This window comes from Pogona vitticeps, chromosome 2, assembly GCF_051106095.1.
Source record: "Pogona vitticeps strain Pit_001003342236 chromosome 2, PviZW2.1, whole genome shotgun sequence".
NCBI classification, from domain to species: Eukaryota; Metazoa; Chordata; class Lepidosauria; order Squamata; family Agamidae; genus Pogona; species Pogona vitticeps.
Window position 1 is genome coordinate 292,955,767 of NC_135784.1, and position 27,534 is coordinate 292,983,300.

At 41.4% G+C, this 27,534-nt stretch overlaps 1 protein-coding gene across 1 annotated transcript in view; it reads right to left on the minus strand.

The window, feature by feature from the left end:
- WDR70 (WD repeat domain 70) overlaps positions 1-27,534 on the minus strand; it is a 150,171-nt gene that overhangs the window by 15,291 nt on the left and 107,346 nt on the right. The window contains exons 12-13 of the mRNA XM_072992826.2: positions 22,303-22,387; positions 21,636-21,774 (exon numbers count right to left, since the gene is read on the minus strand). Coding sequence (XP_072848927.2) covers positions 21,636-21,774; positions 22,303-22,387 — 224 coding nt within the window. The remainder of the gene's footprint in view (positions 1-21,635; positions 21,775-22,302; positions 22,388-27,534) is intronic.

Genomic DNA, 27,534 nt, shown 5'->3' on the forward strand with positions numbered 1-27,534 from the left:
CCCCGGGCGCGCTCTCCTCCAGGCATCGGGGACTGAGGTGGGGGGAAGGAGGGAGGGAGAGCAAGCCCCGGGCGCGCTCTCCTCCAGGCATCGGGGACTGAGGTGGGGGGAAGGAGGGAGGTAGAGCAAGCCCCGGGTGCGCTCTCCTCCAGGCATCGGGGACTGAGGTGGGGGGAAGGAGGGAGGTAGAGCAAGCCCCGGGCGCGCTCTCCTCCAGGCATCGGGGACTGAGGTGGGGGGAAGGAGGGAGGTAGAGCAAGCCCCGGGTGCGCTCTCCTCCAGGCATCGGGGACTGAGGTGGGGGGAAGGAGGGAGGTAGAGCAAGCCCCGGGTGCGCTCTCCTCCAGGCATCGGGGACTGAGGTGGGGGGAAGGAGGGAGGTAGAGCAAGCCCCGGGCGCGCTCTCCTCCAGGCATCGGGGACTGAGGTGGGGGGAAGGAGGGAGGGAGAGCAAGCCCCGGCTGTGCACGCCTCCCAGCATCGGCGAGGGGGATGGGGCAAGCCAGGAGAGAGAGCAAGCCTTCGCTGCGCTCTCTTCCCGGCATCGGCGAGGGGGGTGGGTGGGAACCGGGAGGAAGACCAAGCCCCGGCTGTGCACGCCTCCCAGTATCGGCGAGGGGGGTGGGGGCAAGCCGGGAAAGATAGCAAGCCCTGGCTGCACTCTCTTCCCGGCATCGGCGAGGGGGGTGGGGGCAAGCCGGGAGAGATAGCAAGCCCCGGCTGTGCGCGCCTCCCAGCATCGGGGACTGGGGTGGGTGGGAACTGGGTAGGGGGAAGCCAGCTGATCGGCGGTTTCAAAATGGCTGTGGCTGTTTTCTGGACGGATTCCTCGCTTAAGAGGCACCGAAAATGGCTGCCCCTATGGAGGATCTTCACTCAACGGTGAGTTTTAAGCCCATAAGAACGCATTAATCGTATTTTAATGCGTTTCTATGGGCTTTTTAGTTCCGTTTAACGATGTTTCCGTATAGCGACGTTAATCCTGGAACGGATTAACGTCGCTATGCGGGGCACCACTGTAATATATAAATATATGAGACAGGAACAAAGTGCTTTTTACTGCACACAGAAGCAAATGCACAGAAGCCACTATGGTTAATTGATGTGATGGTGATTGCATGTTTGTCATATGCCTAGTCATGCACCCAGATGTGTACAGGATCTCATCATTTAGCTGTGGCAAATTCTGATGACTTATGAGCACAGCAAGAGGAGCTTCCCCTGAAATGTTCATGAGGTACCCTCCCCACTTGGTCCATAAACCACTTGGGAGTTCAATTCCCCACTGTGTCTCCTGTGAATAGAGTCAGCCTGAGTACCTGGAAAACCCTGAAAATGGTTTCCATAAGTCACAAATGACTCAATAACACATAATTATTATTAATAACTGATTTGGTAATAAGCCTATTCCCTTATTTCCCCCCTGAAAAAAAAGAGTAAAGAATTGTCGCTTGGGCAGCACAGATCTGAACCATTAGACAAATATAAGCAAGTGTTTATTTCAAGATGCTACAACTTAAAATATTTCTTTGACAGCTGCTAATCAGACAGTGATTAAAAGGAAAGAAAAACCACCACCGTTGCCCTCTCTGGGACCCTACTGTTTCCCTGCAAGTTAACAACCTTAGACAGCATCAATAAGAAGCCAGAATGTCATTTGGAAATAGAGCTTGCATTACCAACCATGTTCTTATGCCAGCTGGGCGAATGCATTTCATTCACATAAAAACTACACAATATACCTTAAAAAAAGAAATACTGCTTACAATTTTATTGCAACAAGGGAGCCTAATTTAACTTTTATATGACTTCAGAGACTTAAAATACTGCATTCTCAAAGTCCTACTTTGTAGACCAAAAGGGCTCTGTAGGCGTATCATATGACCAGTTTCTGGATGATTTAGCCAAACACCCTACCTTTCACCAGTCTTGAACACATTTCTCCTCTCTTTGAATATTAAATATGGTTCATTTGGCAGCACCCGCTGTAAAGTAAATTAAGTCAGAGCATATGGACAATTAGGGAACTAGCTACCTATTAACAAGCTCCTGCCAAGTATTATGTGCAAAACCAGGTCCTTCTAAAGCATGATTTAAAAGGGGGAAGAAGAAAAGGGAGAAAAGCTTTACTACCCTAATCAAAGATTTCTTCAAAATGGGAGTGATACGATTACAATCTGTTTTTACACTTGGACAATCGCACAAGAATATTCTGGGAATGCTTCAGTACATGAATTATCAGTTCAGGTAAAGAGTTCTTGTGAACAAACCACTAGGTTTTTCCGATTCCATGATCCTATTTTTTGCTTTTAAAGGCACTCTGTGATATCCTGTTCAGCAAGAAGACCTGTTTATTATTCTAAAAGGGATGCCACCTAGAAACATTGTTTTTATTGGTTTTTGAAGAGGGAGTCATGTTAGCCTTTGAGCAACAACAACAACAAGAAGAAAGTATTGTGGCAACCTTAAGATTAGGAAATTTATTTCAATGTAAGCAATTGTGGATCATAGCCCATTATGGATTAGAATCCTCTGTTTGAAGAAAAGGATTGCAATCCATGAAAACTGACATAATACATGTACATTGTTCATCTTAAAGATGCCACAAGACTTTTAGTTGTGATCTGTTTTTGTTATTTTGCGGGATGTCCACTATGCACATGAACTGTAGGAACACGCTCATGTGGCTTTGTCCTCAACAACAATAACATCTCCTGTATGTGCTTTTGCTTTTTTCCCCCCATCTCTACCATGTTTTGGACATAGACAGGGGACTGTTCTGGGAACCTTGCTGTATTTCTGAGGTATTTCAACTCTACACTTGATTTCAAGTTTGCAGAACTTCCTGAATAAAAGGGTGGGATGTAAAAGCTCTAACAGGCAAATAGTAAAACCAATATTAACAAAAGAATGAAATGGTAACTGTCTATTTAGTTAATATTGACTGAGAACTCCGACCCTAGTTTTCTTGTGTTCTCAATCACATTGGAAGTGTTCATAGATAAGAGACCTTCCCACTGAGCTTCAAGAAATTAAGACAGCTAGCACAAGGAATCAGACTGGCTGCATAGGGTTAATTAGGAATAAGAACTCTGGCAATCACTGCTTTTCCCTCTGCTTTAAGCTCTATTACAGTGGTGCCCAGCTTGACGATAATCCATTCCAGGAAAATCGCTGTTAAGCAAAATCGTCAAGCGGGGGAAAAAACCCATTGAAATGCATTGAAAACTGGTTAATGCGTTCCAGTGGGGGAAATACCTGATAGTCCAGCAAAGATCCTCCATAGGGCGGCCATTTTACGATCCCTGTATTGCAAAAATAGGTCCGGAAAACAGTGAGGAGCCATTTTGAGAACTGCCGATCAGCTGTTTTTAATCGTCGTCCAGTGAAAAAGCGGTTCCCAAAGCAGGGACCGAAACGACATAAAGCAAAAAAACCCCATAGAAACATTGTTTTGTGATCGCTATAGAGATTGCAAAAAAGTTATCGTGAAGCGATTGCGTCATCTAAGGGGTTCGTCATCAAGCAGGGCACCACTGTACTTTCTTCCAATTAAACTTATCACTCAGACACCTATTCGAGAGCAAATCAGTGCTCTCACCATCCATTTATTCATGCAGTTTGATGTATACTGTTGACTCTCATACCAACAGAATTTAACAGGGGCAATTAGAAAGACCCTATACCTCTCTGTGTTCAAGATTCCAGATTGCCATAATCTTGCTTGACTGTAGATCCCATTAAAGTTTATGACTGTGTTATGAAGAATTTATAACTCTTCATCAGCTTTATTTCCTTTTATCTTTTCAATTTTGCGATAATACTACAAATGATGCAGCTGATGCTTAGATTTCAACTGCACCCAGGAGACAAATGAGTTGCACTGGGGATGTGGAACTGGTAAAACCACTCCTCTCAGTGATCTTGAAAGCCCTCTTATTGTCACTATAAGTTGATTCCAGTTTGAAGGCACACAACAACAAATAATGGTTAGTACTGCTGCTCCCGTACAGATGTGCCCATAAACAGTAGGACCTGTATCCATAGTTTCACTTATCTACAGTCTGAAAATATTAAAAATATTAAAAGAAAAAAATCCAGAAAAGGTATTTTCATTGATCTAGAGGAACATGGTTTGCTGATCCAGTTTTTAAAGATTACAGTAGGGCCCCCATATCTGTGAGAGATTCTTTCCAAGCCTTTCCATGGATGCTGAAAACCATGACTAATAGTGAATGTTATACACAGCATGGTAAAAGGGGGGGGGAGCAGAAAAGGGTATTTTCAGCACATATTACCAGAACTAGCCAGTAGATGGAGCCAGAGATCATGCAGTGTATTCTTTAATCATAAGAATATATATCATGGTCTCTGGCGCTCTCTAGTAGCCAGTTCTGGTAATGAATGTGAAAATAATTTTTCTAGTTTTTTTCCTCTTTCACCATGCAATATACATATAGTGTTCACTATTATCCATATTTTTTTAGTATCTGCAGGAACCTTGGAACAAATCCCCAGTGGATATGAGGGTATTGATCGATACATAAACTTCTCTGCATGCATCCAGCTTCCAAGGTAAAGCTGGGTTAAGTAAGAAGGGTGTCTCTTGTGTGGTGGCATCTGATTTGCAGACCGTCCTTTCCAGTGAGGTTTTCCTGAAATTTTTATAGATGTTAAAGCAATTTAGGCCTTTTAAGGCCAACATAAGAGTGGGCTTCACTGGGTTTGATTGCTGTGTTATCCTGTGCTACGATGTTTTTTCTGCTCTTTTATTGTACTGTGGTGATTTACTGTTTTGTTTCTGAAATGTATTATTTTTAAAAAAAGTTTTCTTGTGGATTTAACATTGAAAATGAAAGATATTAATATTCTATAAAAATCATTTCCTAATGATTCGTCCTAATCATTACACACTTTCACCACTTTGAGTCATTATAGGCGAAAACAAAATTTATAAAGGGGGGGGGGAAGAGGCAAAAACATGATGGCACTTTAAAGAAAAACTTTTATACTGTATTTTTAATGCGAGTTTCTGTGGACAAGTCCACTTCATCAGACATAACAGAAGGAGATATAACGTGGCATATATTTTTCTACATGACCTCAAAGTTGTAGCTGGTTGGTAACAGAATCAGTGGGTGGTTATAGTGTATTTGATATACAGGCTTTAAGTAGAAATTAGTGCTGTAAAGAATGTCAGAACCTCTGTCATAGATTAACAATGGTAAAATAACAATGTAAGATAATGATGATAGAGTAACTATGATGTTAATCAGATGGGCTATTTAAAATTATCAATGAACCTTTGCCCTATAAGCTTTTCTTTGTAGTCAGTTGTAAAGTATGTTAATTAACCCAGACAACATATGAACTCCGGAGCAGAGTAGAATCTGTTTTACTTTAGAAATTTCTAAGGTGGATCTGTTAAGGGCAGGAACATATCTGGGAGATGCAGTACAGTACAATATTTGTAGTGTTTATATCCGGTAGAGCCCCCAAAAGCCTTGGCTTATATTAATTCTGGTAGTTTCTTTTTTCTAGCATGGCCACTTTCAAATTGTATGTGGAATGTCCTGGTAAATTAAATGATGTGAAATGGGTTTCTGTCTGTTGTCATTCCTGATGTCTGATTTATGTCCATTGACTCGTTCGCATACAGATTGTCCTGTTGTCCTATGTAGAGTGAAGATGGTATTGTTGGCAAAAGATGTCATAAATAACATTGGTTAGAGGAACAGGTAAAAGTGCTTTTTTTATTGTGTGTGACATTGATCGGTCCAGTAATGGTGTTGCCCGAATAAATGTGGGGGCAGAGCTGGTATCTGGATTTGTAGCAGAGTTTTGTTTCCATCTCTGTGTCAGTGCTGCAAAGCCCACTGTGTGTTAGTAGTTGTTTGAGGTTGGTGGTATGTCTATAAGCCAGTATGGGTCTGCCACCAAGGTCTTGGGAGAGTGAAGTGTTCTTATTGAGGATGAGTTGGAGATCACTTACGTTGTGTGAGTGGTCTCAGCTGTGGACTGAAAGTGGCAACTAGTGGTGTTTGATTGTTTTCCTTATCCTGTAGTGGACTGCTTCTTGGTATCCTCTTACTTTATTAATTTGTTCCTTAATTTTATTGGGTGGGTATAGTAGTCTGAGGAATGCATTTTACAAATCCTTGTGTTTGGACTGTGTATCTTGTGGATCTGAGCAGATGCAATTGTATCTGAGGGCTTGACTGTAAATAATGGATTCTGTTGTGTATTCAAGATGGAAGAATGCAAGTAGGTGTATTAATCAATGGGTTTCCGGTACAGTGTGTTGATGAGATGTTCATGTTGTAGCTTTACAGTGGTGTCTCGAAAATGCACTTGTTGAGTAGATTGTTCCAGGGTGAGACTGATGTTTGGGTAAAAGTTATTGAAACCTTTGTGGAATTTTTCTAGGAATGCCTTTCCATGGGCCCATATTAGAAAAAAGTCATCAATGTACCTCAATTAGAGGAGTGGTTTTTGGGTGCAGCAGTTAAGAAAGTGTTGTTCTAGGTCAGCCATAAAAATGTTTGCTTATTGCGGGGTGTGAAGGTTCGTTTGGTAAGGCTGTCTGTTCCCCAAACGGACGAGGCGGTGGAGGTACATCAAAAGGTCCTGTATTTATTGCCACATTAACACCAACAGGATTTCCCCCCACAAAGGGGTTTAAAGACTCTTGCAAAACATGGCTTGGTTTTAACGGTGTCCAAAAACTATTTACAAATGGGTTTGTCGTCTCTGGGTTCCAGGGATCTGTTATAGGCGGCACAGATCCCAGCCCAGGGTCCAATGCTTCTTCCAACGAAATTAACAGTAGTGTCTCTTCATCTCCACTCCAGCCATCCCAGGATGACCCATCTCCTCCTTCTGCCCCCCAGGGACCGGGTAACCCCCCAGCTTCCTCAGTTCGGCGATATGCCATTGCCTCTTTCTCTCTAACTCACGGGCCACTGCCTCCCGTTCCTCGCGGAGCTTCCTCCTCCACTCCTTGGCCTCCGTTTCCCCCCAATACGAAGGCCAGGGTTTCAGTCCCAACTGACGACACTTCTCCGCCTCTTCACGAGGAACCCGGACCTGCTCCCATTTATGGGTCCAGGGATCCTCCATCCATATCCACTCCCAACCTCCTGGTATATCCCTCGACTTTTCTCTTCTATCCCCTACCCCAGCCTCAATCTCCACCCCTTGGTTTCCCGCCAGAACCCTCCCCGGTTCCCGGGTAATGGTTAACTCCTTCAGGACCGCCTCCAAATCTTGGGTGTCTACCCCTTTGTTCAGGGTAAGGGGTCCGGTGCTCTCCTTCCCCCAATCAGGGGTCTCCACACCTTTCTCTTCCCGACGCGGTGGGGATGGTGGGGGGATGTCTGGGTGTGATGGGTATTCTTCGGGAGCGACGGCACTCCTATCATTGCCTCCATCTTGGGGGCCTCACACGGGGCCATGTGTGCGCCCATGTGCCCACTGCGGGTCTGTTGATCTGGAGGTAAGTTATGTTGTCAAAGTTGAAATGTGTGAAAGTACAAATTCACAGAGGGTGGTGATTATGTGGGCTTACCGGTTTCTTTCATATTGTGTTTATGGCCATGGGCAAAAAAAAAAAAAAAAAAAAAAAAAAAAAAAAAAAATTGAGAATGGCTGATCTAAAGGACTACACATTCTATACCCAACAGCAAAACACTTAATTCCTCCAAAAACCTATTCAAAGGTTAGAAGATGCTTTGGAGAAGCACTGCATTACTTGAAAAAAATGGCTACTGGAAGGGTTAAAAAGCAAAACAGCAAACCTTCCATCTTTTGTACCCATCCTGCAATCAACTCTCTTTACACAGTCTCACTATAATTGCTTTTTCATTCTGCCTCAATAATGAGAGGAAGATCATTTGAATGCTAAGGTTGCTCTGTTAAAATACTGAACTTTGGATCTTTTCATTGTGTAAAAAGGATCCTAATGGGTTGCTTCCACAGAAGGATATGCTTATAGAACAAGTTTGATCATATGTTTCGTTAGACTATTTGGCTTGGAAATAGTGGCACTTCCACACTTCACTATGGTCACTCCAAAAGGAATATTTCACTTATTAACTGCTTTGCTTCCAAAAGAATTTCTGTAATTTGAGTCCTGTTAGCAAGGTTTAACTTTCTGTTAACTTAATTAACACAGGCCTTGTTCTCAAAGTCAGCGAAGGACAAGGTAAGCCTTGTGCTGGAACAGTGCCGGTTCAGACTGAGGTTGGTATGTTTAAATGGTTCTCTTCCAAAATTCTTTGCATGCTAAGGAAAAACGTTTCAGCAGAAGCTTTGTGAGAGAAGGCTCTCAGCGTCCCTTGTGGGCTGCTCGTCCCATCTTCAGGACACGGTGATGGGCCAGCTCAAGAGCAGGAGCTGCCCTGGAGTCACTGGGCCAAGGCCCTGAAATGAACTGGGACTGATTCTTCTCTGACCACAAAGCTAGCAGGGAATGAAGGTGGGGTAAAAGAACACCTGTATGAGAGTAAGAAGGAGAAGAATCTGGAGCAAGATGAGGGCACAGATGGGAAGGAAAGAGGGGAGGCCAGAATAAAAGGTGGGGTGGTGAGAAGAGGCATCAAGGAAGGAAGGATTAGCTGGAGATCTGGGCAGAGGCTAGGGAAGAGTTGCTGTCTGTATTTTGCATCTCAATGGAGGTGAGGCCAAGAGTCCCAAGGACTGGAGAGTGGGTGAGCTTTGAGAAGGGCTCGGAACTTGCAGGAGGCCCACCCATCTTTACTCCTGAGGAGAGTCAAGGAAGCTGAACTCAAGGACTAGAGGAAACTCACCCACTTGGACCCAACCCACTCGGCATTGATGCTGAGGCTGCATCTCAAGCAGCTAGCTCAGGCCGTAGAAGAAGCCCCTGTGAGTGCCAACCTCCATCAGGGGCTACCAAGCCTAGGACAGTTACTAAAGCCAATAAAATCTGTCGAAGAGCACCTCTGCTTGTATGTATCCATAGAACCTTATGACAGACGCCTTTTCAAAATCTCCTTCTTCTCAAAAGGAACGACAGGGCTCACAATCTTCCACCCACCTTTTCATCTATGTGGTGGTGGGTGTGGAACAGCACACAATCAACTGAGTCCTCACCTACAAGTTGAATGGGTACAGTCCTTGCACTGGTTTTTCTGAAGGAACAAAGACCTCCGAACCCCTTGTAGCACTTATGCATGTCTTCCTGATAACCTGGAGAGCTGAAGCAGTCAAAGTAGACTGGAATGAGTGAGTTCAAGAACAGCCTCTGACTTGGTACAACTTCCTGTGTCCCATGCCTGTGTTCCATCTCACAGTCATGAAACCTAAAGCTCCCTCCTTATCAGTCCCGTCTTTAGAAAACCACAAGCTGCTTCTTCTCTGCATAAGGTGCACTGGTAGATCAGGCTGAGTTGTGTGTTTTTTCTTTTTCTTTTTCCCTTTTCAGTCTGGGTAAAACCAGTGACAAATCCTACTCCAAAAAGGAAACATTTCTCAAAACACAAAATGTGTATTTGACAACTCATTAAATGATAATAATACAGTATATAGCTAGAATTTGGAAGAATTTCATCTGCTGAATCCCAACAATGACATGGAAGTTGAGAACTCACTGAAATTTTTTTAAAAAAACCCTCCACCATTCATTATGGCCTTACATGTAAAACCTGGAATTGTCAACTGCTTAAAGACATTTTAAAGGATTGTCCGGCTTTTAAACTGATTAATGTTTTTAAAATGTGTCTTCTCACATATGGATAAAATTAGTCCTAAACACGAAAAAAAAACCCTCTTCTAACAATACTGGTGATGTCATATGACAGCCACGCTTGCCACAGGATATGAGCCAAGAAGCAAAAGCCTGAGGCTTTTCTCAGCCGCAGTAGTTCACGTTTTGGAGAAAGCGTGTTTGTTCTACTTGACTCTTTTCCGTTACAGATGGCCTTAAAATCTCAATTTGATGGAAAGGGATTATGAAATTTGCTCACTCTTCCATCCTCCTGTCAGTGTTTGCTCAAACGTTCCCGTGATGAAAGATAACAAAGCCAAAGAGAGGACAGCAGGGATGATGAGGAAAACTTTGAAACAGGGATGGCTGGTAAGCTTTGTCAGTAAGAAAATGAAAAGGCTACAACACTTTGAATGTACTAACTTTGTGAAAGCCTATATACTGTATATGTAATAAGGTTAATACATTAAGACGTGGACAAAACTGCCAACCAGCAGCAACAGCCCCTGGTCTGAAAAAGGAATGTCTAAGACCACATTGAGCCCTTCCCAGATGCACATAAATCTCTTCAGAATAATTATAAGTATTTCGTGAGTCTTCATGCCCTCCATTTGAAACACAAATTGATATTGTATTCTATATTCAGCCATGTTTGCAGAGGGACCATGTTGCTTTCTCTCAGACCAATGGGAGTTGGAAACCATAGTTCAGTAATGGTAGCTGCACCTATACTGTAGAAGGTTTCAGATCTGGGCTGTAGCATATCTGGCTGAAGGGAGCAGGTGATGGGAAGGACCCCTCTGCATCTGAGATTGTAAGATTTCCACTGTGAGAGTAGACAACACACTAGAGATGGTTGAGAAGTTCCTCTGATTCTTGTTTTAATTGAAGCTACCTAAATCTCACTTCCGAAATGGATACATGAACAAAATAATTCTTCAGTTTCTGCACCACTCCCAATTTTGAAGTGTCTGATCAAAAATAAGAGTATTAAGGAGAACTGGAGACAAAAATGTGTACAGTGGGGTCTCTACTTAAAAACTTAATCCGTATTGGAAGGTGGTTCTCAAGTTGAAAAGTTCTTATGTTGAATCTGCATTTCCCATAGGAATGCATTGAAAACCATTTAATCCATATCTGCTCTTTTCCGTCCATAGAAACTACAGTGGAACCTCTACTTAAGAACTTAATCCATTTTGGAATGGTGTTCTTAAGTTGAAACGTTCTTAAGTTGAAGCAGAATTTCCCATAGGAATGGACTGAAAACCAATTAATCCGTTCTGGCTGTTTTTTTTGTTATGTAGAGGTGTGTTCGTACATTGAAGCGTTAGTTCCCATAGGAACTAATGCAAAGCTGGTTAATACGTACTCTACCACTAGGGGGAAAAATTTTTTTAACCTAAGATGACCTAAGGTTAAAAAAAGAGCAGGAAAGGTTTTTTTTTCCTGTTCTTATCTTGGATTTCTGTTCTCAAGTAGAAGCAAAATTTAGCAAATGGAGCTGTTCTTAAGTTGGATTGTTCTTAAGTAGAGACGTTCTTAAGTAGAGACCCCACTGTATATTATGGAAGATTGTACGAAAGGAATTGTATTCTATGGAAGCCAGTTGTTTCAATTAATACATTAGGTCATCTGTGTAATACCTTGTGGTCGTGCCCTGGTTCAGATACTGCATAATCCACAGTTTGTGCACATTGTTCCTTAAGTACTGGGTGCAGATCTACCAGACCTCCCTGTTTATAGACAGCAGATTTTAAGACTAATCCTCTCTCACATTCTGAAGGAGTTACATTTTGCCCTTGTCAAGGTCTGGTACACTGCCTAAGAGCTGAGTTTCTTAGATTAGAGCAAAATACACAGTTCCACTCCTTTGAAGAATGCTGAAGCTTTACAATTTGCTTCTGCTAATTAAAATAAGCTGAACTAAAAGGTTTTGTTTTGTGCTATTGGTCAGTACCGTTTAATACAGCACAAGTTCAACTCTCTAGCTTGCTGATAAACAAACCAATTAGTCAAAAGATGTCAGATTTGCCTAGATTATAATTTTTTTTACGAAAGTGACTGACCGTTTCATGAGCTGTTAGGCCTTATAACATACTCATCACATGTTCAAAAAACAGAATCTAATTAAAAGCAATTTCATATTCTCCATCATTTTATTATTTTCACCTGCATTATGACTTAAGAATAAATGTGGGGTGGGTGGCTGGGGAATGTACAAAAACTAGTGTGCAGCTGGGGTGAGGAATCTCTAGCTCTCCAGATGTTCTGTCTTATGGTCCTCATTACTCCCATCCAACCTGGGCCATGAGAAGGCATTGTGAGAACTGTGGTCAGTGGCCACAGTCCGTTACTCCTGGTGGAGATGGAAAATTGGATTTGGAGTGGAGAACCTCAACCTTCCTTGTCTGCATTTTCAGATTTTACAAATTCAGCAATTGTTGGATATTTTGGGCTCCAACACTGACAATAATAGTTGGAAAGACAGTAACAGTTGCCCACTCACATATAGGTTTGTTACACTGTAATACAGACAATTATGCTTTTGGGATTGTACACAAGAGCATATTTTGAAATGGGCAGTTTCAAAATTCCAGGGTGGAACATGCAAGAAACAAGCTGCGCTTACTTGCTGTTCTCCTCTACATGTTGAGGAATTATTATAGCACATAAGAAATGCATCCAAGTGTGTTTGACAAATAGCAGAAGATGTGAACCCGCCTATAGAGGGAAAAGCACAAGGGAAAACCCATTCCTTGCCATGTCTTTGTGCTGATGTGGGAATAAATAATACACAGAGCTACCTGAAGGGCTATTAAGTCCTTCCACAAAACTTCCCCATATGGGGCACTTAAAAGTCAGGGAATGAAGAATCAGAAATCAGCATGAGAACTGGGAGGCCTAAACTGCATTTCAAGCGCAGAGGAAACATGCGGAGCGGATGCTGTAGTACAAAACTGGCAACACTGTGGAAAGATCTGTGAAACAGACAGAAAAAAAGCACACCAGTTCACTTTCAGGCCTTCCACTGCCTGAGAGACTAGCATTCAAGCTGTCACCACTGGCCAAATACAAACAGATGGAACCATACCAAAGGGTGGCAGCAGCCGGGATATGCAGTTGACCTTTGACCTAAGGCCTACCCTGAACTCTTTGGGTCTAAATTTCATAGGCTTTTAAAAAAGGTTAAGAGTACAGAATTTTGTTTCATTTGACTGAACCGTCTAGGTCAAATAAGCTGTGGCCTCCCACCTTTGATAGGCCTAGCACTAAAACAAACAAACAAATAGCCCTACAACAAACCATTAGCATCACAGCTTATCTAGCATCAGTCTGATGGTTTAAAAGGCCTCATTTAGGACTCTGACATGGATTGGAAAGACATAAAACTGTCAGCAAGCCCTGTTCTTAAGAAAACATTTTGGCTTTACATGCTTGCTCTGCCAGAGCCAATTTTGCTTTCTGCCTCAGCGGCGGCGAAGCTCTGCGGGGTCGGATCTGTTTGAAGAGCATGGTTGGCTGCCCGTGCAGTGAGATAAGCAGCCTGTCAACGCCAAGAACTCTGAACGGGCAAGGAGGTCATTTTGAAAGGGATAATCAAACTCTGTATTGACATCTGACTTCGCAGGGGAGAGAAGAAAAGAAATAGGAAGAGCTACCCACATGTTGATCGCCTTTGGGTTGACCAGGAGAATGGCCATTACTTCTGTACTGTAACTGGTCTATAGAGGCAGAAAGCCAAAAGAATTATTTCTCTGTGTGGATATAGGTGTATAAATATCTCAGGCACAAGAAGTTGATGAGTTCTTGCACACTGTATCTCCTTCTACTGCATTGAATACTGATTTGTCTGCTCTTGCAGCTCCTTGCACTTGAGAGAACTGCCAAACCTTTGACACAAAGCTTCCAGGAAGAGCAAGGAGCACCAACTGGGAATGGAAGGATTGAAAATTACTTATGAACATTGTGCACATCCTTTGTCTATACTAGCCACAGAATTTCATGCTGCTGAGAGAAACTGAGGCATCTCAAAACCCGGCCAATTTGCCACCATTTAACACAGCAGTGGTGGTCTAAGAAAAATATTTTTATTTCTTTCATTAAAAATAAAAGACACTGCAATTTTATAGTAGTTTTACAACAGAACACATCTGTTCAGCACTTATTTGTAACAGTATGATGCACCAAGGTTACAAAGGTTGAATTCTGAATGGTTCTGGACTCGGCAAGTTAACAAACGAAACTCAAGAAATAAAACATTGCACCTAGAAAGTGCATGCCTAAGCAGAGATAAATTTTTAATGGGGTGCTGGCAATGGCATAGACCTTGAGCTAATGCAATGTACTAACTAAGAAGTTTGGCTGAGGAACAGAAAAATGAAAGCTCCAATATCTTTAGGTAGACTCAATCATTGGTCTCTGACTGCTCTAAATCACAAAATTATGATAAGGTTCAAACAAGATATGCCCATTTAAATACCTCTGTACCCTTCAGAAGGAAAGCACGAATATGAATAAATTTCACATAGTGAAGCAAGAAAATCTCTGAGATTTTGCTACAACTCCAAGATGATAGTAGTGAGTAACGTGGATTTTCCTACCCAAACCAAATGTTCTCACATTCCTCTGATATACGTAATATGGGCTCAAACGATAGGAAACCAGATTTAGGCTAAATATGAAGAAAAATGTTTTAACTGTTAGAGCAATACGACAACAGAACCAATTACCTTGGCAGGTAGTGAGTGCTCGAACACTGGAAGGCATTCAAGAGAAAATTGGACAACCCTCCATCAGACCTGCTTTGACTTGGGATTCCTGAACTGAGCAGGGGTTTGGACTTGATGGTCTTATGGGCCCCTTCCAACTCAATTGATCTGTGACCTTATGATTCTATGATTTGAATATCTAAACATAATCTCCTCTTCTTTTTACTTAACCGTGTAGTAGTTTACACAACCACATATTCTGAGTCCTGCAAAGTGAGGTATCCAGCCAGATTCTTATTATGATGCACTCCTAGCAGCTATTACAAAGGCAGAAAGGCAACTGCCACCTGTAATTACATAATCAATATTTTTCTAATACAGAATAAGAGGGTTCCACCAGCAATTTTTTTGTGAAATCAGTGTGGCTCCCTTCCCTAGAAAACAGAACAGGGAAGCCCTGCTTCTAAGAACCTTGGGAGACATCTATGCAATGGTATTTATCATATTTATGTCTAACTTTTCCTCCTATGAGTTCAACATGTTCTCTCTCCATTTTATCCTCTAAACCAGGGGTTTTAAACTCAGATTACCTGGGGGCCACTAGAGACAGAGTCAGGGTGAGGCTGGGCCGCATCAGATTTTCCGCCAAGCGGAGCAAGAGCCCGAGGAAGCCACCCAGGAGTTTCCTTAGCCAGCAGACAGGTGGGCTGGCTGGCAGGCTGCAGTTCTGGATGGAGGGTGCAAGAGGTGCTGTCTTGGGAGAGAGCCGGCGAGCGAGGCAAGGCTTTTTTTTTACTCTTGACAGCAGAGGATGTGTGGGCGCTTTGGGGGGGCAGGCAAGGCGAGGGCCACAAACTATCATCTGGGGGGCCGCAAATGGCCCCCGGGCCGCATGTTTGAGACCCCTGCTCTAAACTAACCTGTAAGGTAGGTCAGGCTGAGACTGTGTGAGCAGCCCAAGTTTCATAGCCACTGAGTTTCATAGATGAACGCAGATTTGAACTAAGGTTTCTTGAAACCTAGCCCAACACTTTAACATTGGCTCAGTTTGATGCAGTCAGCAGATATACTAAATCCCTAGATCAGATGTGGATAATGAAACGATACAGTAGGATACCAGTATCTGTAGGATCAGTATCCAATTTCACTTTTCCACAGTCTGAAAATATTAAAAATATTAAAAGAATAAAAGCAAGAAAAAAGTATTTTCACATTGTTTTTAACAGAACTGGCGCCTAGAGGGAACCAGAGACTATGCTATGTATTCCTGTCATTGACGAATACATAGCATGGTCTCTTGCACCCTCTAGGGGCCAGTTCTGGTAAATACAGCATGAAAATACTTTTTTCTGGTTTTCCCCCCTTTCTTTTACCATGTTATGTATAGCATTCGCTATTATTCACGGTTTTCAGCATCAGTGGGAAAGGATTGGAACCAATACCCCACTTATATGGGGGCTCAACTGTAATCTTTAAAAAACTGGATCAGGAGTGACCAAACTGTGGTCCTTTAAATCAGTAGTTCCCAACCGTAGGTCCCCAGATGTTCTTGGATGAAAACTCTGAAAAGCCTTCACCACTATGTGTGCTGGTCAGGATTTCTATTGGGAACCAGTAGACTACAATTTGCACTATTCTTCACCACTGGCTATGGCGCCTAGGGCACCTATTTTAAAATATCCAGAAGGCTATATTTTGCCTGGGTACTATGACCCAAACCCATAGCAATGTGGGCCAATGAAAGCCAACTTTTACATTAGCATTATGAACAAGATGAAATCTATAGTCAGCCATATGACTTTTGTGTAAGATTTTTTTACATATTAAATAAGGGGCCTGAATTTGTTCTCATTAATGAATAATTTGGACTCATTCTGAAGTTGATAATTGGTTTAATTCAAATAAATACACTGTTTTAAAAAAAGAAAAATTAATGTACTTGTAAAAACATTCAAAGTACTTTATACAATTATTTCAATATTTCTGTTTCCTGTCCTTAAACCTGCTCGGAAAATCTTTAAAAAAATAAATGGCTCTTCCAAGCAATACTGGCATGCAAAATATCAAGATTGTAAAATCATTTATTTTAAATGGATTGTTCTTAAAGTACTTGAAGGTCTGGAAAAATATACAGTCACTCCATTCCCCAAATGCACACAACTAGCCTACCAACATGAGTAGGAATGTCTATTGTTACCCTCTGGAACAGACAGTCTGTCTGCACATTAAAATATTATGCTAAAGCTTTGCCTAAAAGTAGACAAACCAAATAACTCAAGTGTGAATCTCCTTTGGAGCTCATCCTATGAAATTAGCCAACTATAATAAATAAACTGGGAGCTGAAAAGTTATCTACAACACTGTGAACATACTGTCATCAAATTGAAAACACTCAAGAGACTAGGAAGAAACATGCTTCTCTGGAAAAATGACTTCAGAACTATGTGATACACACACTATTGTTCCGGCCAAAAATGAATGGAGGCAAATTACAAATTTTGGTACAACAAACATTTTTGCTGCATAATGTAAAACTGGGAATTACAAATCCAATATTACACATTTGAATGTCTTCTTATCAGTATGTTTTGCATAAAGACCACCGATATTCCTTCTATCTCCCTGATTAGTTAACATCTTCCCCAGAGAAGATGTCCAATGTGCTCTGTTTGAAGGCAAGGTAAGGTTTATGACAGGACTTTCTCAATTCTGGTGTTTGAACTGTGCCCTGCCCTTCTCTAGTCCACATCCTCAGCATCTTCTGATTGTATACATTAACTAGTTCACATCTTTACGATGCAGTTGTTTAGTGAAGCTTTGGACCTGGGAATCTCTGAAATGCATATTTAGCTCTGGCTTTAAATACACCTTAGGTTCTTGTTGGCAGTCAATTTTTTTTCTTGCCGCTGTAGTCTTCATTGTGGTTTTCATAGTAATCTTTTGCACATCTTTTATTATATTGCAAACTGCTTCGAAACTTAGCCCGAGAAATGGGATATAAATACAGTATGTTGATTTTTTTAAAAAATAGAGCTGATATTAGAATTGTCTTTAAAATATATTACAGTGACAGACACATGATTTGGGAAGGATCCTAGTTCAGTGCTAGACTGGACATTTTGCAAAAAGAAAGACCCAGTTGTCAGCATTTCCACATAGGGCTGGAAATAACTCAATAGGATTTATTTATCTGTAGACAGAACATCTGTTCTAGGTGGAAGTACCCAGTTTACTTAGGCCTTTGTCTCTTACATTAAATACAGTGGTGCCTCGCATAACGAGCGCACCGTTTAACGAAGAATCCGCATACCGATGCGGATTTCCCCATCGCTAATGCGAGGGCATCCTCGCATTGCGATGGGGGAACAGCTGTTCGTCTGTTCCAAAATGGCTGCTGGAACACTAAAAATGGCCGCTGGGACACCCAAAATGGCCGCCGGGACACCCAAAATGGCCACCAGGACACTAAAAATGGCCGCCAGGACACCCAAAATGGCCACCGCAACATGGGGAAACATCGGAGACCGGTGAGTTTTGGGCCCATTTGGAACGCATTTAATGCGTTCCAATGGGTTTCCCCGTCCCACTTAACGATGTTTCCCCATAGCGAAGGTTAATCCGGAACGGATTAACCTCGCTATGCGGGGCACCACTGTACATCAAATTTGGTAATAAATACTTTTGCATAACAACAGGACAAGAGACATACTGTATTTGGTTCAGTGCTAGACTGGACATTTTGCAAAAAGAAGGACCCAGTTGTCAGCATTTCCACATAGGGCTGGAAATAACTCTTGTCTGAAACCCAGAGAGCTGCTGCTGGTCAGTACTGACAGTACTAACTAGATAGACCAAGGATCTGACCTGAGATAAAGCAGCGATCACGCTGGGTCCTTTCTGTTTCTCGTAAGCACTATGAGTTCATACCACAGATTATATATTCTGTTCCGAACAACAGAAACTATTAGTTTTTAAAAAATAGCTAAATATACTGTCTCTAGAACTGCAAAAGAATATATACTAGATATGGGAGTTTCATATTCATCTCCCAGGGAAGGTGTCCCAGCACAGGTGTTCTTGGTGGTCCTTCTCTGCCCCCCAGAACGTTTGATCCACTTGCTCCTCGTAAGTGGACCAGATGTTGCTGCTGCCAGCCGCACATGCGCCAAGGAGCCTGGTAAGTGGACCAGACTACTTCTGGAGCGTGGGGAAGGACAGAACTGCTGGGATACTTGTGCTGGTGGGCTTCTTATTCGTCTCCCCTGGAAGACGAATATGAAGCTCCTATGTCTAACATATACTGCTTATTCATGTCCCATGAAGTTCAACCTGGATTGCGCTGGCAAAATGCCTTGTGGAGAAGACTTTAAGCACTCGCGTTAGTCCATACAGAAAAACAGAAGGTCTGGAATAATAATGATCTCTCCCATAAAAATTTAAAAGACATGAGGTGAACAAAAGCTTGCTTGGTATGACAGAAAGGAATTCTACATGTCATTTTGCTCAAGTATTTAAAAGTAGCCATTAAGTTTCCATTAAAAATCAGGTTCATTTATAGGCCAAATATCTCCTGGCTATTTACCAAGCAGTTTTAAAGATTACGTTTACAGCACTTAAGCGTTTAAAAATTATCTATATTGTCTGGAATCTCCTCCCCTTGTTGCCTGATAGAATAAAATTAAACAGCTGTAAAAGTGTATTTCCTTTTCTGTTTAAATTTGACAAAAACAAATGTTCCCTCACATTGCATTTCAGGCCCTGAACCCATAAGGAATGGTTTATCATTTAATTCAGTGGATAGACAGCTTGGGGATCAATTTTTCCAGATAAAGGATACACCACAGATTGCACTAGACTCCACAACGTGAAAAATGGCTATGTGGGTTTCTATAATTTTACTATGTTTTGAAATTCTTTTGTTTGCTTGTCTGGGGTGGTTGTCGGAGACCCGCAGTTCCTGTACCCCATTTCGTGGCAAAAAACAATATTTTTTTCAATGATTTTCATTTTAACTTTGAGGAATGATAGCGGCAAAAGAAAGCAGGACCTCAAAAACAGGTTTGGTGAAGCACAGCTTGTTAATTCAACTAGCAAACTTATTGTTCTATTCAGCAGTGAAATATATATCAGAATCCCATCTAACAAAAGTTCATTACTTGTGGCTAGCAAAAAAAAGTTTCACCAATAAGAAATGTTTCTGTTTTATTTCTTCTCTAATTATCTGTCTGTCTTTATCCTTTAATCTTTAACCTGAGCCGCAAATCAAGAAGTTCAAGGTATAAGATGTTTAGGTATGTTGGATTACTCAAAGAAGTGAGTCAAGCAACATATTGGTTGGAAAAGAGGGGAAGTCTCTTAAGTCACTGTCCAATTTGCAAGGAAGAGGATGGAAATTGTATTTAACGAGCAATCATGTCAAATGGCTAAAATAACCATTCTGCATTCCGCAATCTGCATCTAGAATTCCTCTCTCTCTCTCTCTCTCTTTCTCAATATAAATCTAAATATAAATCTCACAGGCTTCCCCCCCCCCCAACACAGGCATCTTGTACAAAGCCTAGTGAGCAGAGAGACAGCCAGTCCCCTAACCTCTTGTAGCTCCCAGGGATCTTAGCCATTCCCACCCATTTCCTGCTTCTTCAGCCTAATGGCCATTGCTGCAGAGAGAGATCGGTTGAAGTGTGTGCCCTGAAACCTCTCTAAGGAACTGGATTTTTTATTGTTAGAGCTACCAAAATTCTGGCTGGGGGAATCCCTTGAAAATTCTCAGAGCTGCACTGAAAAGAATCTGAAAGCCCCATGCCTCTGAGAGGTACTGTATTTCTGCTAAATAATATTAAATATTTCCAAATTTGAATTAATACACATTAATTAGTCTATATGACCGCTGGGTGAATCTCTGCGGCTATAAAGGACTAGCCTTACCTCAAACAGTATTGGAACAACCATGACAAATACAGTGGTGCCTCGCACAACGAGTGCCTCACACAACGATGAATTCACACAACGATGCCTTTTTCTGTTAAATTTGCTGCCTCACACAGCGATGTTTCCTATGGGGGATTTTCACACAACAATCTTCCTTTTCGCTCCTGTAAAAGTGTCTTACAATGTTTGGAAGCTGTTTTAAATTATTGCAATGGTTAGTCCACCTCCTGAAACCTACGCAAACTGATTTTGGTGTTGTTCTGACACTTCGTTAATTTATGATGATTTTTTGTTTTTTCCATTGGAAACCATTAGACAGACCATCCAATGGTTTCCAATGGAGAAAATTCAAAAAATCATCATAAATTAACGAAATGTCAGAACAACACCAAAATCAGTTTGCATAGGTTTCAGGAGGTGGACTAACCATTGCAATCATTTAAAACAGCTTCCAAACATTGTAAGACACTTTTACAGGAGCGAAAAAGGACTTCGCAAAGGCATTGAAATGTAATGAGTCGGCTTCAATACATTCCAATATAGGAAACATCGTTTCACTCAACGATGTTTCCTATGGGGATTTTCACTGAACGATGACAATCCGTTCCAATTGGAACAGATTAACCGGTTTTCAGTGCATTCCTATGAGAAATGGTGTTTCACAGAACGATGTTTCACACAACGTTGATTTTTTTGGAACCAATTAACATCGTTGTGTGAGGCATCACTGTATAGTGCTTACGAGAAACAGAAAGGACCCAGCGTGATCGCTGCTTTATCTCAGGTCAGATCCTTGGCCTATCTAGTTAGTACTGTCAGTACTGACTACCAGCAGCTCTCTGGGTTTCAGACAACAGTTATTTCCAGCCCTATGTGGAAATGCTGACAACTGGATCCTTCTTTTTGCAAAATGTCCAGTCTAGCACTGAACCAAATACAGTATGTCTCTTGTCCTGTATTTAATGTAAGAGACAAAGGCCTAAGTAAACTGGGTACTTCCACCTAGAACAGATGTTCTGTCTACAGATAAATAAATCCTATTTATTCAATGGGTGTTTACTCTAATAGGAACTGGATTAAGATACCAACAAAATACCAGTATTGATGCTGTACATTCCCATATTGGGAATATCAACCACACCTTAAATTATATATACATATGCTGCATCAATCATAATTAGACACACAAGAAGCACAATCAGATTGAGGTTTTCATATATGAATAAGAGACAAGAAACAAATTATGTACTGATCACACAACTCTTGCTTACCGCATCCGTGACATCTATCTCATACACCTTCTTAAATGTCTCCCGCTCAAAAAAAAGGAGTTTTCCATTGCCATGTCCTTTCTTAACAGAAGTACCAGTAACAAGTAGTTTATCATCTGGGCTGAAACAGCAGTCTGTCCTGTTTAAAATAGTGTATAGAACAGAATATTCTGGAAATCAGATGTGTGTATTATGTCAAATCTGTCTTAGTTTTTTCACTGCATACAACTAAAATGACCTCTGTATTAAAATGAGCTAAACTGACAGAATCAACAAAATGAGATGTCAGAGAGATAGCTAGACAAAATCTGGCTTACACTATCAATTTTCGTCAACATAGTATTAGTCCATCATATTTTTAGGATGAAATGGCTAGTATGCCATTTTATGAAGGTAAACTCTGAACACTTTCCGTATTGCAAACAGCTCAAAAACCAGCAACTTAATTACTGACATGGTGCTAATTTGTAGCCAATGGTGTGAACGTTCAAAATCAACTTAATCACAATTTGCCAAATGGCACAAGCCTTTTCATGTGAGCCACTACCTACAGAGATCTTGAGTTGAACCCTCACAGCATTACTGATTAGGTCGTGTGCTTCCACTGTACTAATTTTCACCAACTTCAGCCTGTAAAGCATATAGTGAGAATTAATAAGCTACTTACATGGGGAAGAAGCTAAGTAGAGAACCAACTGAATTCAGAGGTGTTTTAAATTGCCTGATGTCCCATGTTTTTAAGGTATCATCACCTATGAAATATAAACAAAGATTTGACATGCAATAATGGCAAAATGCTATTGTGAGAAAAAGAGTATTTCTTTAGTACACACTGCTACAAACGGGAAAATAGACACTCCTTCCAAAACTCAATCTTTCGATTTTCCTTCTCTTGGATCTTGAGAGGAGGGGCATTATTTCTCTCCCACAAAAGGAAGGAATTACCAAGGTCAGAACTAAAACACATAAAGACATTCATCTTAAAATAACATATGACATTTCAAAATACTCTAATAATCACATGCTGTACAGTCAATTCTGACTTACGGAAAGCCTGACTTACGGAAAGTCAATTCTGACTTACGGAAAGTGGGAATTCTCAACCCTCCCCTTCCAAGATGTTCTGCTTTGATGCTCCCCTGCCCAGATGTCCAGAGTTGTGACAAGAGTACCACACCCCAGAATGATGCTACAGAAAATGAGCATCTCAGGGATGGAAGAAGAGGGGAAATATCCCTTAGAAGAGCCCCATCCCACAGCGAATGAACACGTAGATTCTTGCACTGAAGATATACTTCCGGGGGATTATGGTTGTGGGAGGTCAAATAATTAGAAGAGGAAATGCTTGCCTGTCTGATAAGTGTAGAGACCAGATGGCAAAATGCTGGCCTGGTGTGTGGGTTGTGCACCACCACATGTCATCTAGATAGCTTGATAGTGATGGGATGGAGCCAATGGTCATAGTACACACTGCCACTAAAGACATGGAGAAATGTAATCTGAGAGGTCTTGGAAAATAAATTCAGTTTGCTGGATAGAAGATTTAAAGTCAGGACCTTCCAGGCAACTTTATTAAAAAGTTCCATACTCAATATGTGGGGTCATCTAGATCAGTGGTTCTTAACCTGGGCAATATTGCCCCCCGGGGGGATATTTCATTTTTCAGGGGGGCGATGGAATGAAAAGGGATGTCGTGGGGGTGAAGGAACAGAAGGGGGGTGATGGAGCTGCTACACCGCCGCCGCGCTTACCATTGAGGAAGTTATCATCGCCACCTCCCTGCACCACCAGATCCAGAGCAGCTGGTGCTGGCAGCTGATGTGATGCTGTTGGCGCCGCCCCTGCCACACCGCTGGATCCAGGGCAGCTGGTGCTGGCAGCCAATGTGGTGCCACCAGCACTGCTGCCGTCACACCACTGGTGCCATTGAGGAAGTTATCATGCCCCCCTCCCTGTGGCGCCGCCGCCGCCACTGCGGGGAGGGGGGCGATGATAGCTTCCTTAATGGCTCAAGGGGGCGTTTATTTATTTATTTATTTATTTATTTATTTATTTATTTATTTATTTATTTATTTATTTATTTATTTATTGTATATCCCGCCTATCTGGTCGGTTAAGACCACTCTAGGCGGCTAACAGCAGACTTTGTTCTGAATAGATACAGAACCCATTCACATGAGCCACAGAGGCCACAACAAGAGGCGAATGACTTTATCATGAGCCCCCATGGCGCAGTGGTTAAACTGCTCACCACCTGAGTTTGATCCTGATAGGTTCAGGTAGCTCAAGGTCAACTCAGCCTTTCCTCCTTCCAAGGTTGGTAAAATGAGCACCCAGCTCATTGGGGGTGGGAAATGTTGTTTGCATTATTCTGTTGTAAGCTGCCCAGAGAGTGCTTTGGCAGTATGGACAATATACAAGTTAAAACAACAACAGCATATCGACCAAATGAATGTATGTTCCAATCACAACCAAAAGATAAAATTTCTAGTTGCTCTGTATTACTATACCCATGAACTGATCAGGTTTGTAACTTCTTCTGCAATGTTCTCTTTACCAGCAAGAATGGTGAAAAAAATCTTTGGTGTTTTCTAGTGAGATCTTGTGTTAGTGAGAACATGTCTTGTGCAACAATCTGCCCATTCAATGCAAGATTACCTAGTTTTTGTACAAAATTGCCTTTTTTGTGCAAATTGCCCCAAACTGGGGTGATTGCTGCCCTATTTAGGATGGTAACACTAGGCTAGATGGTTGCATCTTTCTGCTTAGGACAGGGAAGGAATGCTTGAGATGATTTATACACGTTTCAGAGGATTGGGAAGGATGGAGAGCTCTTTGTTTTACTCTTGGCTGGAGTCAAGGAATCCCTGTGGCTTTAATATTCCTTGACATGATGTCTCATCATGGCAAAACCCAAATCAACAAGAAGAAATAACTTTGACCCCTGCGCAGAGCCTAGTGTGAGATGGGACTGAGGTTGAACCAAGTGAAGTTGATTCCAAAGTTACACATTTTAATTGAAATATATGTAGAAAAACAACACAGAAGAAAGGTTCTCCATCCCATCCAAAGACCAAGAGAAATAATCATCTTACTCCTAGGTTCTTAACCTTTGTTACTCGGATGTTTTTGAACTGCAACTCCCAGAAACCCCAGCCAGCACAGTTGGTGGTGAAGGCTTCTGGGAGTTGCAGCCCAAAACTCCTGAATAACCCAAGGTTAAGAATCAGTGATCTTACTGATGAAGAAAGCTACAAGCAACTACTGTAATTAGGTTTGTCATTATCTGAGTGAGAGAGAATATAATGTGCAGGCATGACATACAGGTCTAGCACCAGTAGAAATTAAGATTTCTGGACTCCGTAACGCATCTCATGAAGCCCACATTATACCCTAAAAGCTAAGTAATTGGTTTTTATAACATATGCAGAACAACAAAAGTTTCTGGCAAATCTTCAAATATCTTTCAGAGTAACAAAATGTAATCAAGGCTTCTTTGGCCTTGATGGACTAGGCCTTGACATGATCTCTCTGGAGGATTTACGGGATGTAAGGGAGAAAAATCCAGTCAGACTGCGTTTTCTAATGTTTAAAAAATATGTTAGGAACAGCTTCTTTGTTCTGCATTACATCAAACTACAGGCCAGGGCAATGAAGGTACATGATAACAGCTGCCTTTCTGAAGTAAAGCACATCTAAGTCTGATATGCACCTGGATAGAACACTCCTTCTAACTATACGTACACTGCCCTGCTAAGATGAAAATACTGAAAATGGAAAGGAGGGGATTCAATGACGATCTTACATATTAGAGACTATGGCATTTCATCCACCCAGGAGCAAATAATATTGTTTTCGGCAAGAACATTTAATCAAAGATAGAACAGTGTGCATGAAAATATGTCTACACAACCTTCAGATAGGGCATTATTATAGTCCTTTCCTTTAGCTACTTTCTAAAGAAAAATGTAAATTACTAAATTGGAGCATAAAGTGAATATCACATGAGAAGTACATTGTTACATTACTGCTTCACACAATAAGATATAATTGACTGTATGGGACTCCGGTCATAGATATTAAGGGGTGTGTGTGTGTGTGCATGTATTGGTGTGTAATGGTGCAAGAAGCAACTGTATCACATTTGAAGTCTGAAAAAAATGTTTGTTGATGTGTGCCATCAAGTTGCCTCTGATTTAAAGCAACCCTATGAATGAGCCATCTCCAAAATGCCCTATTCTCAGCTGCCCTGCTCAGCTCATGCAAACTCAAGCCTGTGGTTCTTTTAGGGAGTCATTCCATCTCATGTTAGACCTTCCTCTTTTCTTGCTGCCTTCCAACTTTCTCAGCATTATTGTCTTTTCCAGAGATTCCTGCCTTCCCATGGTGTGCCCAAAGTAGGACAGACTCAGTTTCAATGTTTCTGCCTCCAGAGATAGTTCAGAATTGATTTAATCTAGGGTCTATCTATTCATCTTTCTGGCAGTCCAGGCTATCCGGAAAGCTCTCCTCCAGCACCACACTTGAAATGAATCAATCCCCCTTCCGTCAGCTTTCTTAATTGTCCAGCTTTCATATGCATATATGGCGACTGGAAATACAAGAGTGTGGATGACCTTGGTCATAGTCTCCATCTTACAGCTGACTGTTCTTTCAAATTCTTTAATTGTTGTCCTTCCTAGTCTCAAGTCTTCTTCTGATTTCTTGGCTGAAGCTCCATTTGAATTGATGATTAAACCAAGCTATAAAGATATCTTAACTATTTCAATTTCCTCATTTTCAACACTAAAGTTTTATCGTTCCTCTGTAGTCACTATTTTTGTTTTCTTAATATTCAACTGCAGTCTTGCTTTGGCACTTTCTTCTTTGAATTTCACTTTTTCAAGACATTTCTGCTTTCCGCCAGTAGGATGGTGCCATCTGCATAACTTAAATTACTACTGTTTCTTCTACCAATTTTCACTCCTCCTTCATCAGAACCTAGTCTGGGGTTGTGTATTTTCTAAGTCTTTCCCTTCAGTGGGTCTCCGTTACACTGCCTTCTCTGCTAGCTGTAACCACTATTAGGATTACATCTCCAACCCAATTAACCATAGTTAACACTAAAAGTTTTTCCTAACCATGATCTGCAGCTGGTTTCTAATGTGTTGTTAAAGAGCAAATCTGGACTAGCATTAATCATGATTATGAAAGGTACCAACATAACAAGAATATGAGACAGTGGCTCAAATTTGCAGGTAAAAGGAGAGAACCTTAAGGAGAGTGAACACAGTTAGCTATGATTAAAGAACTGAGAATATTTATGAGTCTATCTGGGATAACATCAGAGGGTGGTTTTTTAATGTTCCTGTCACACAGTTTCAGCTACTGCAGTTTCTCTTTACTCTATCTTCTGCTGTCACATTTCAAACTAAAAAGAGCTGAGGAAAAGACACTGAAAAGGGCAACCGGAATGATCAAGACATTGGAGCAACAACCTGTGAGGAAAGGCTGCAACATTCAGGCTTATTTAGCTCAAAAGAAAAATGCTGGTGGAAAACCACAGGATAGAGGAATACAAAACTGGTCATATTCTGGGGATAGAGGATAGTCTACTTAATTGTAGAACTTGCAGTTATCAGAGTACAAAAATTTGGGACCATCCAGTGAAGCTGAATGGTAAAAGATCAAAGATAAACATGAAGTATTTATTCATGCAGTACATAATTAAATGATGGAGTTCTTTAGCCCAAGATGTAATAATGGCTATCGACTTGGACAATTTTAAAATAAAGAATTAGATAAATTCACAGAAAAGGCTATTAATGACTACTAAACATAACAATAGTTCTCAGTATCAAAGACAGTGTACCTTAAATACCAGTTGTGGGGAATGTGACTGAATAGAAGCAGGAGATAT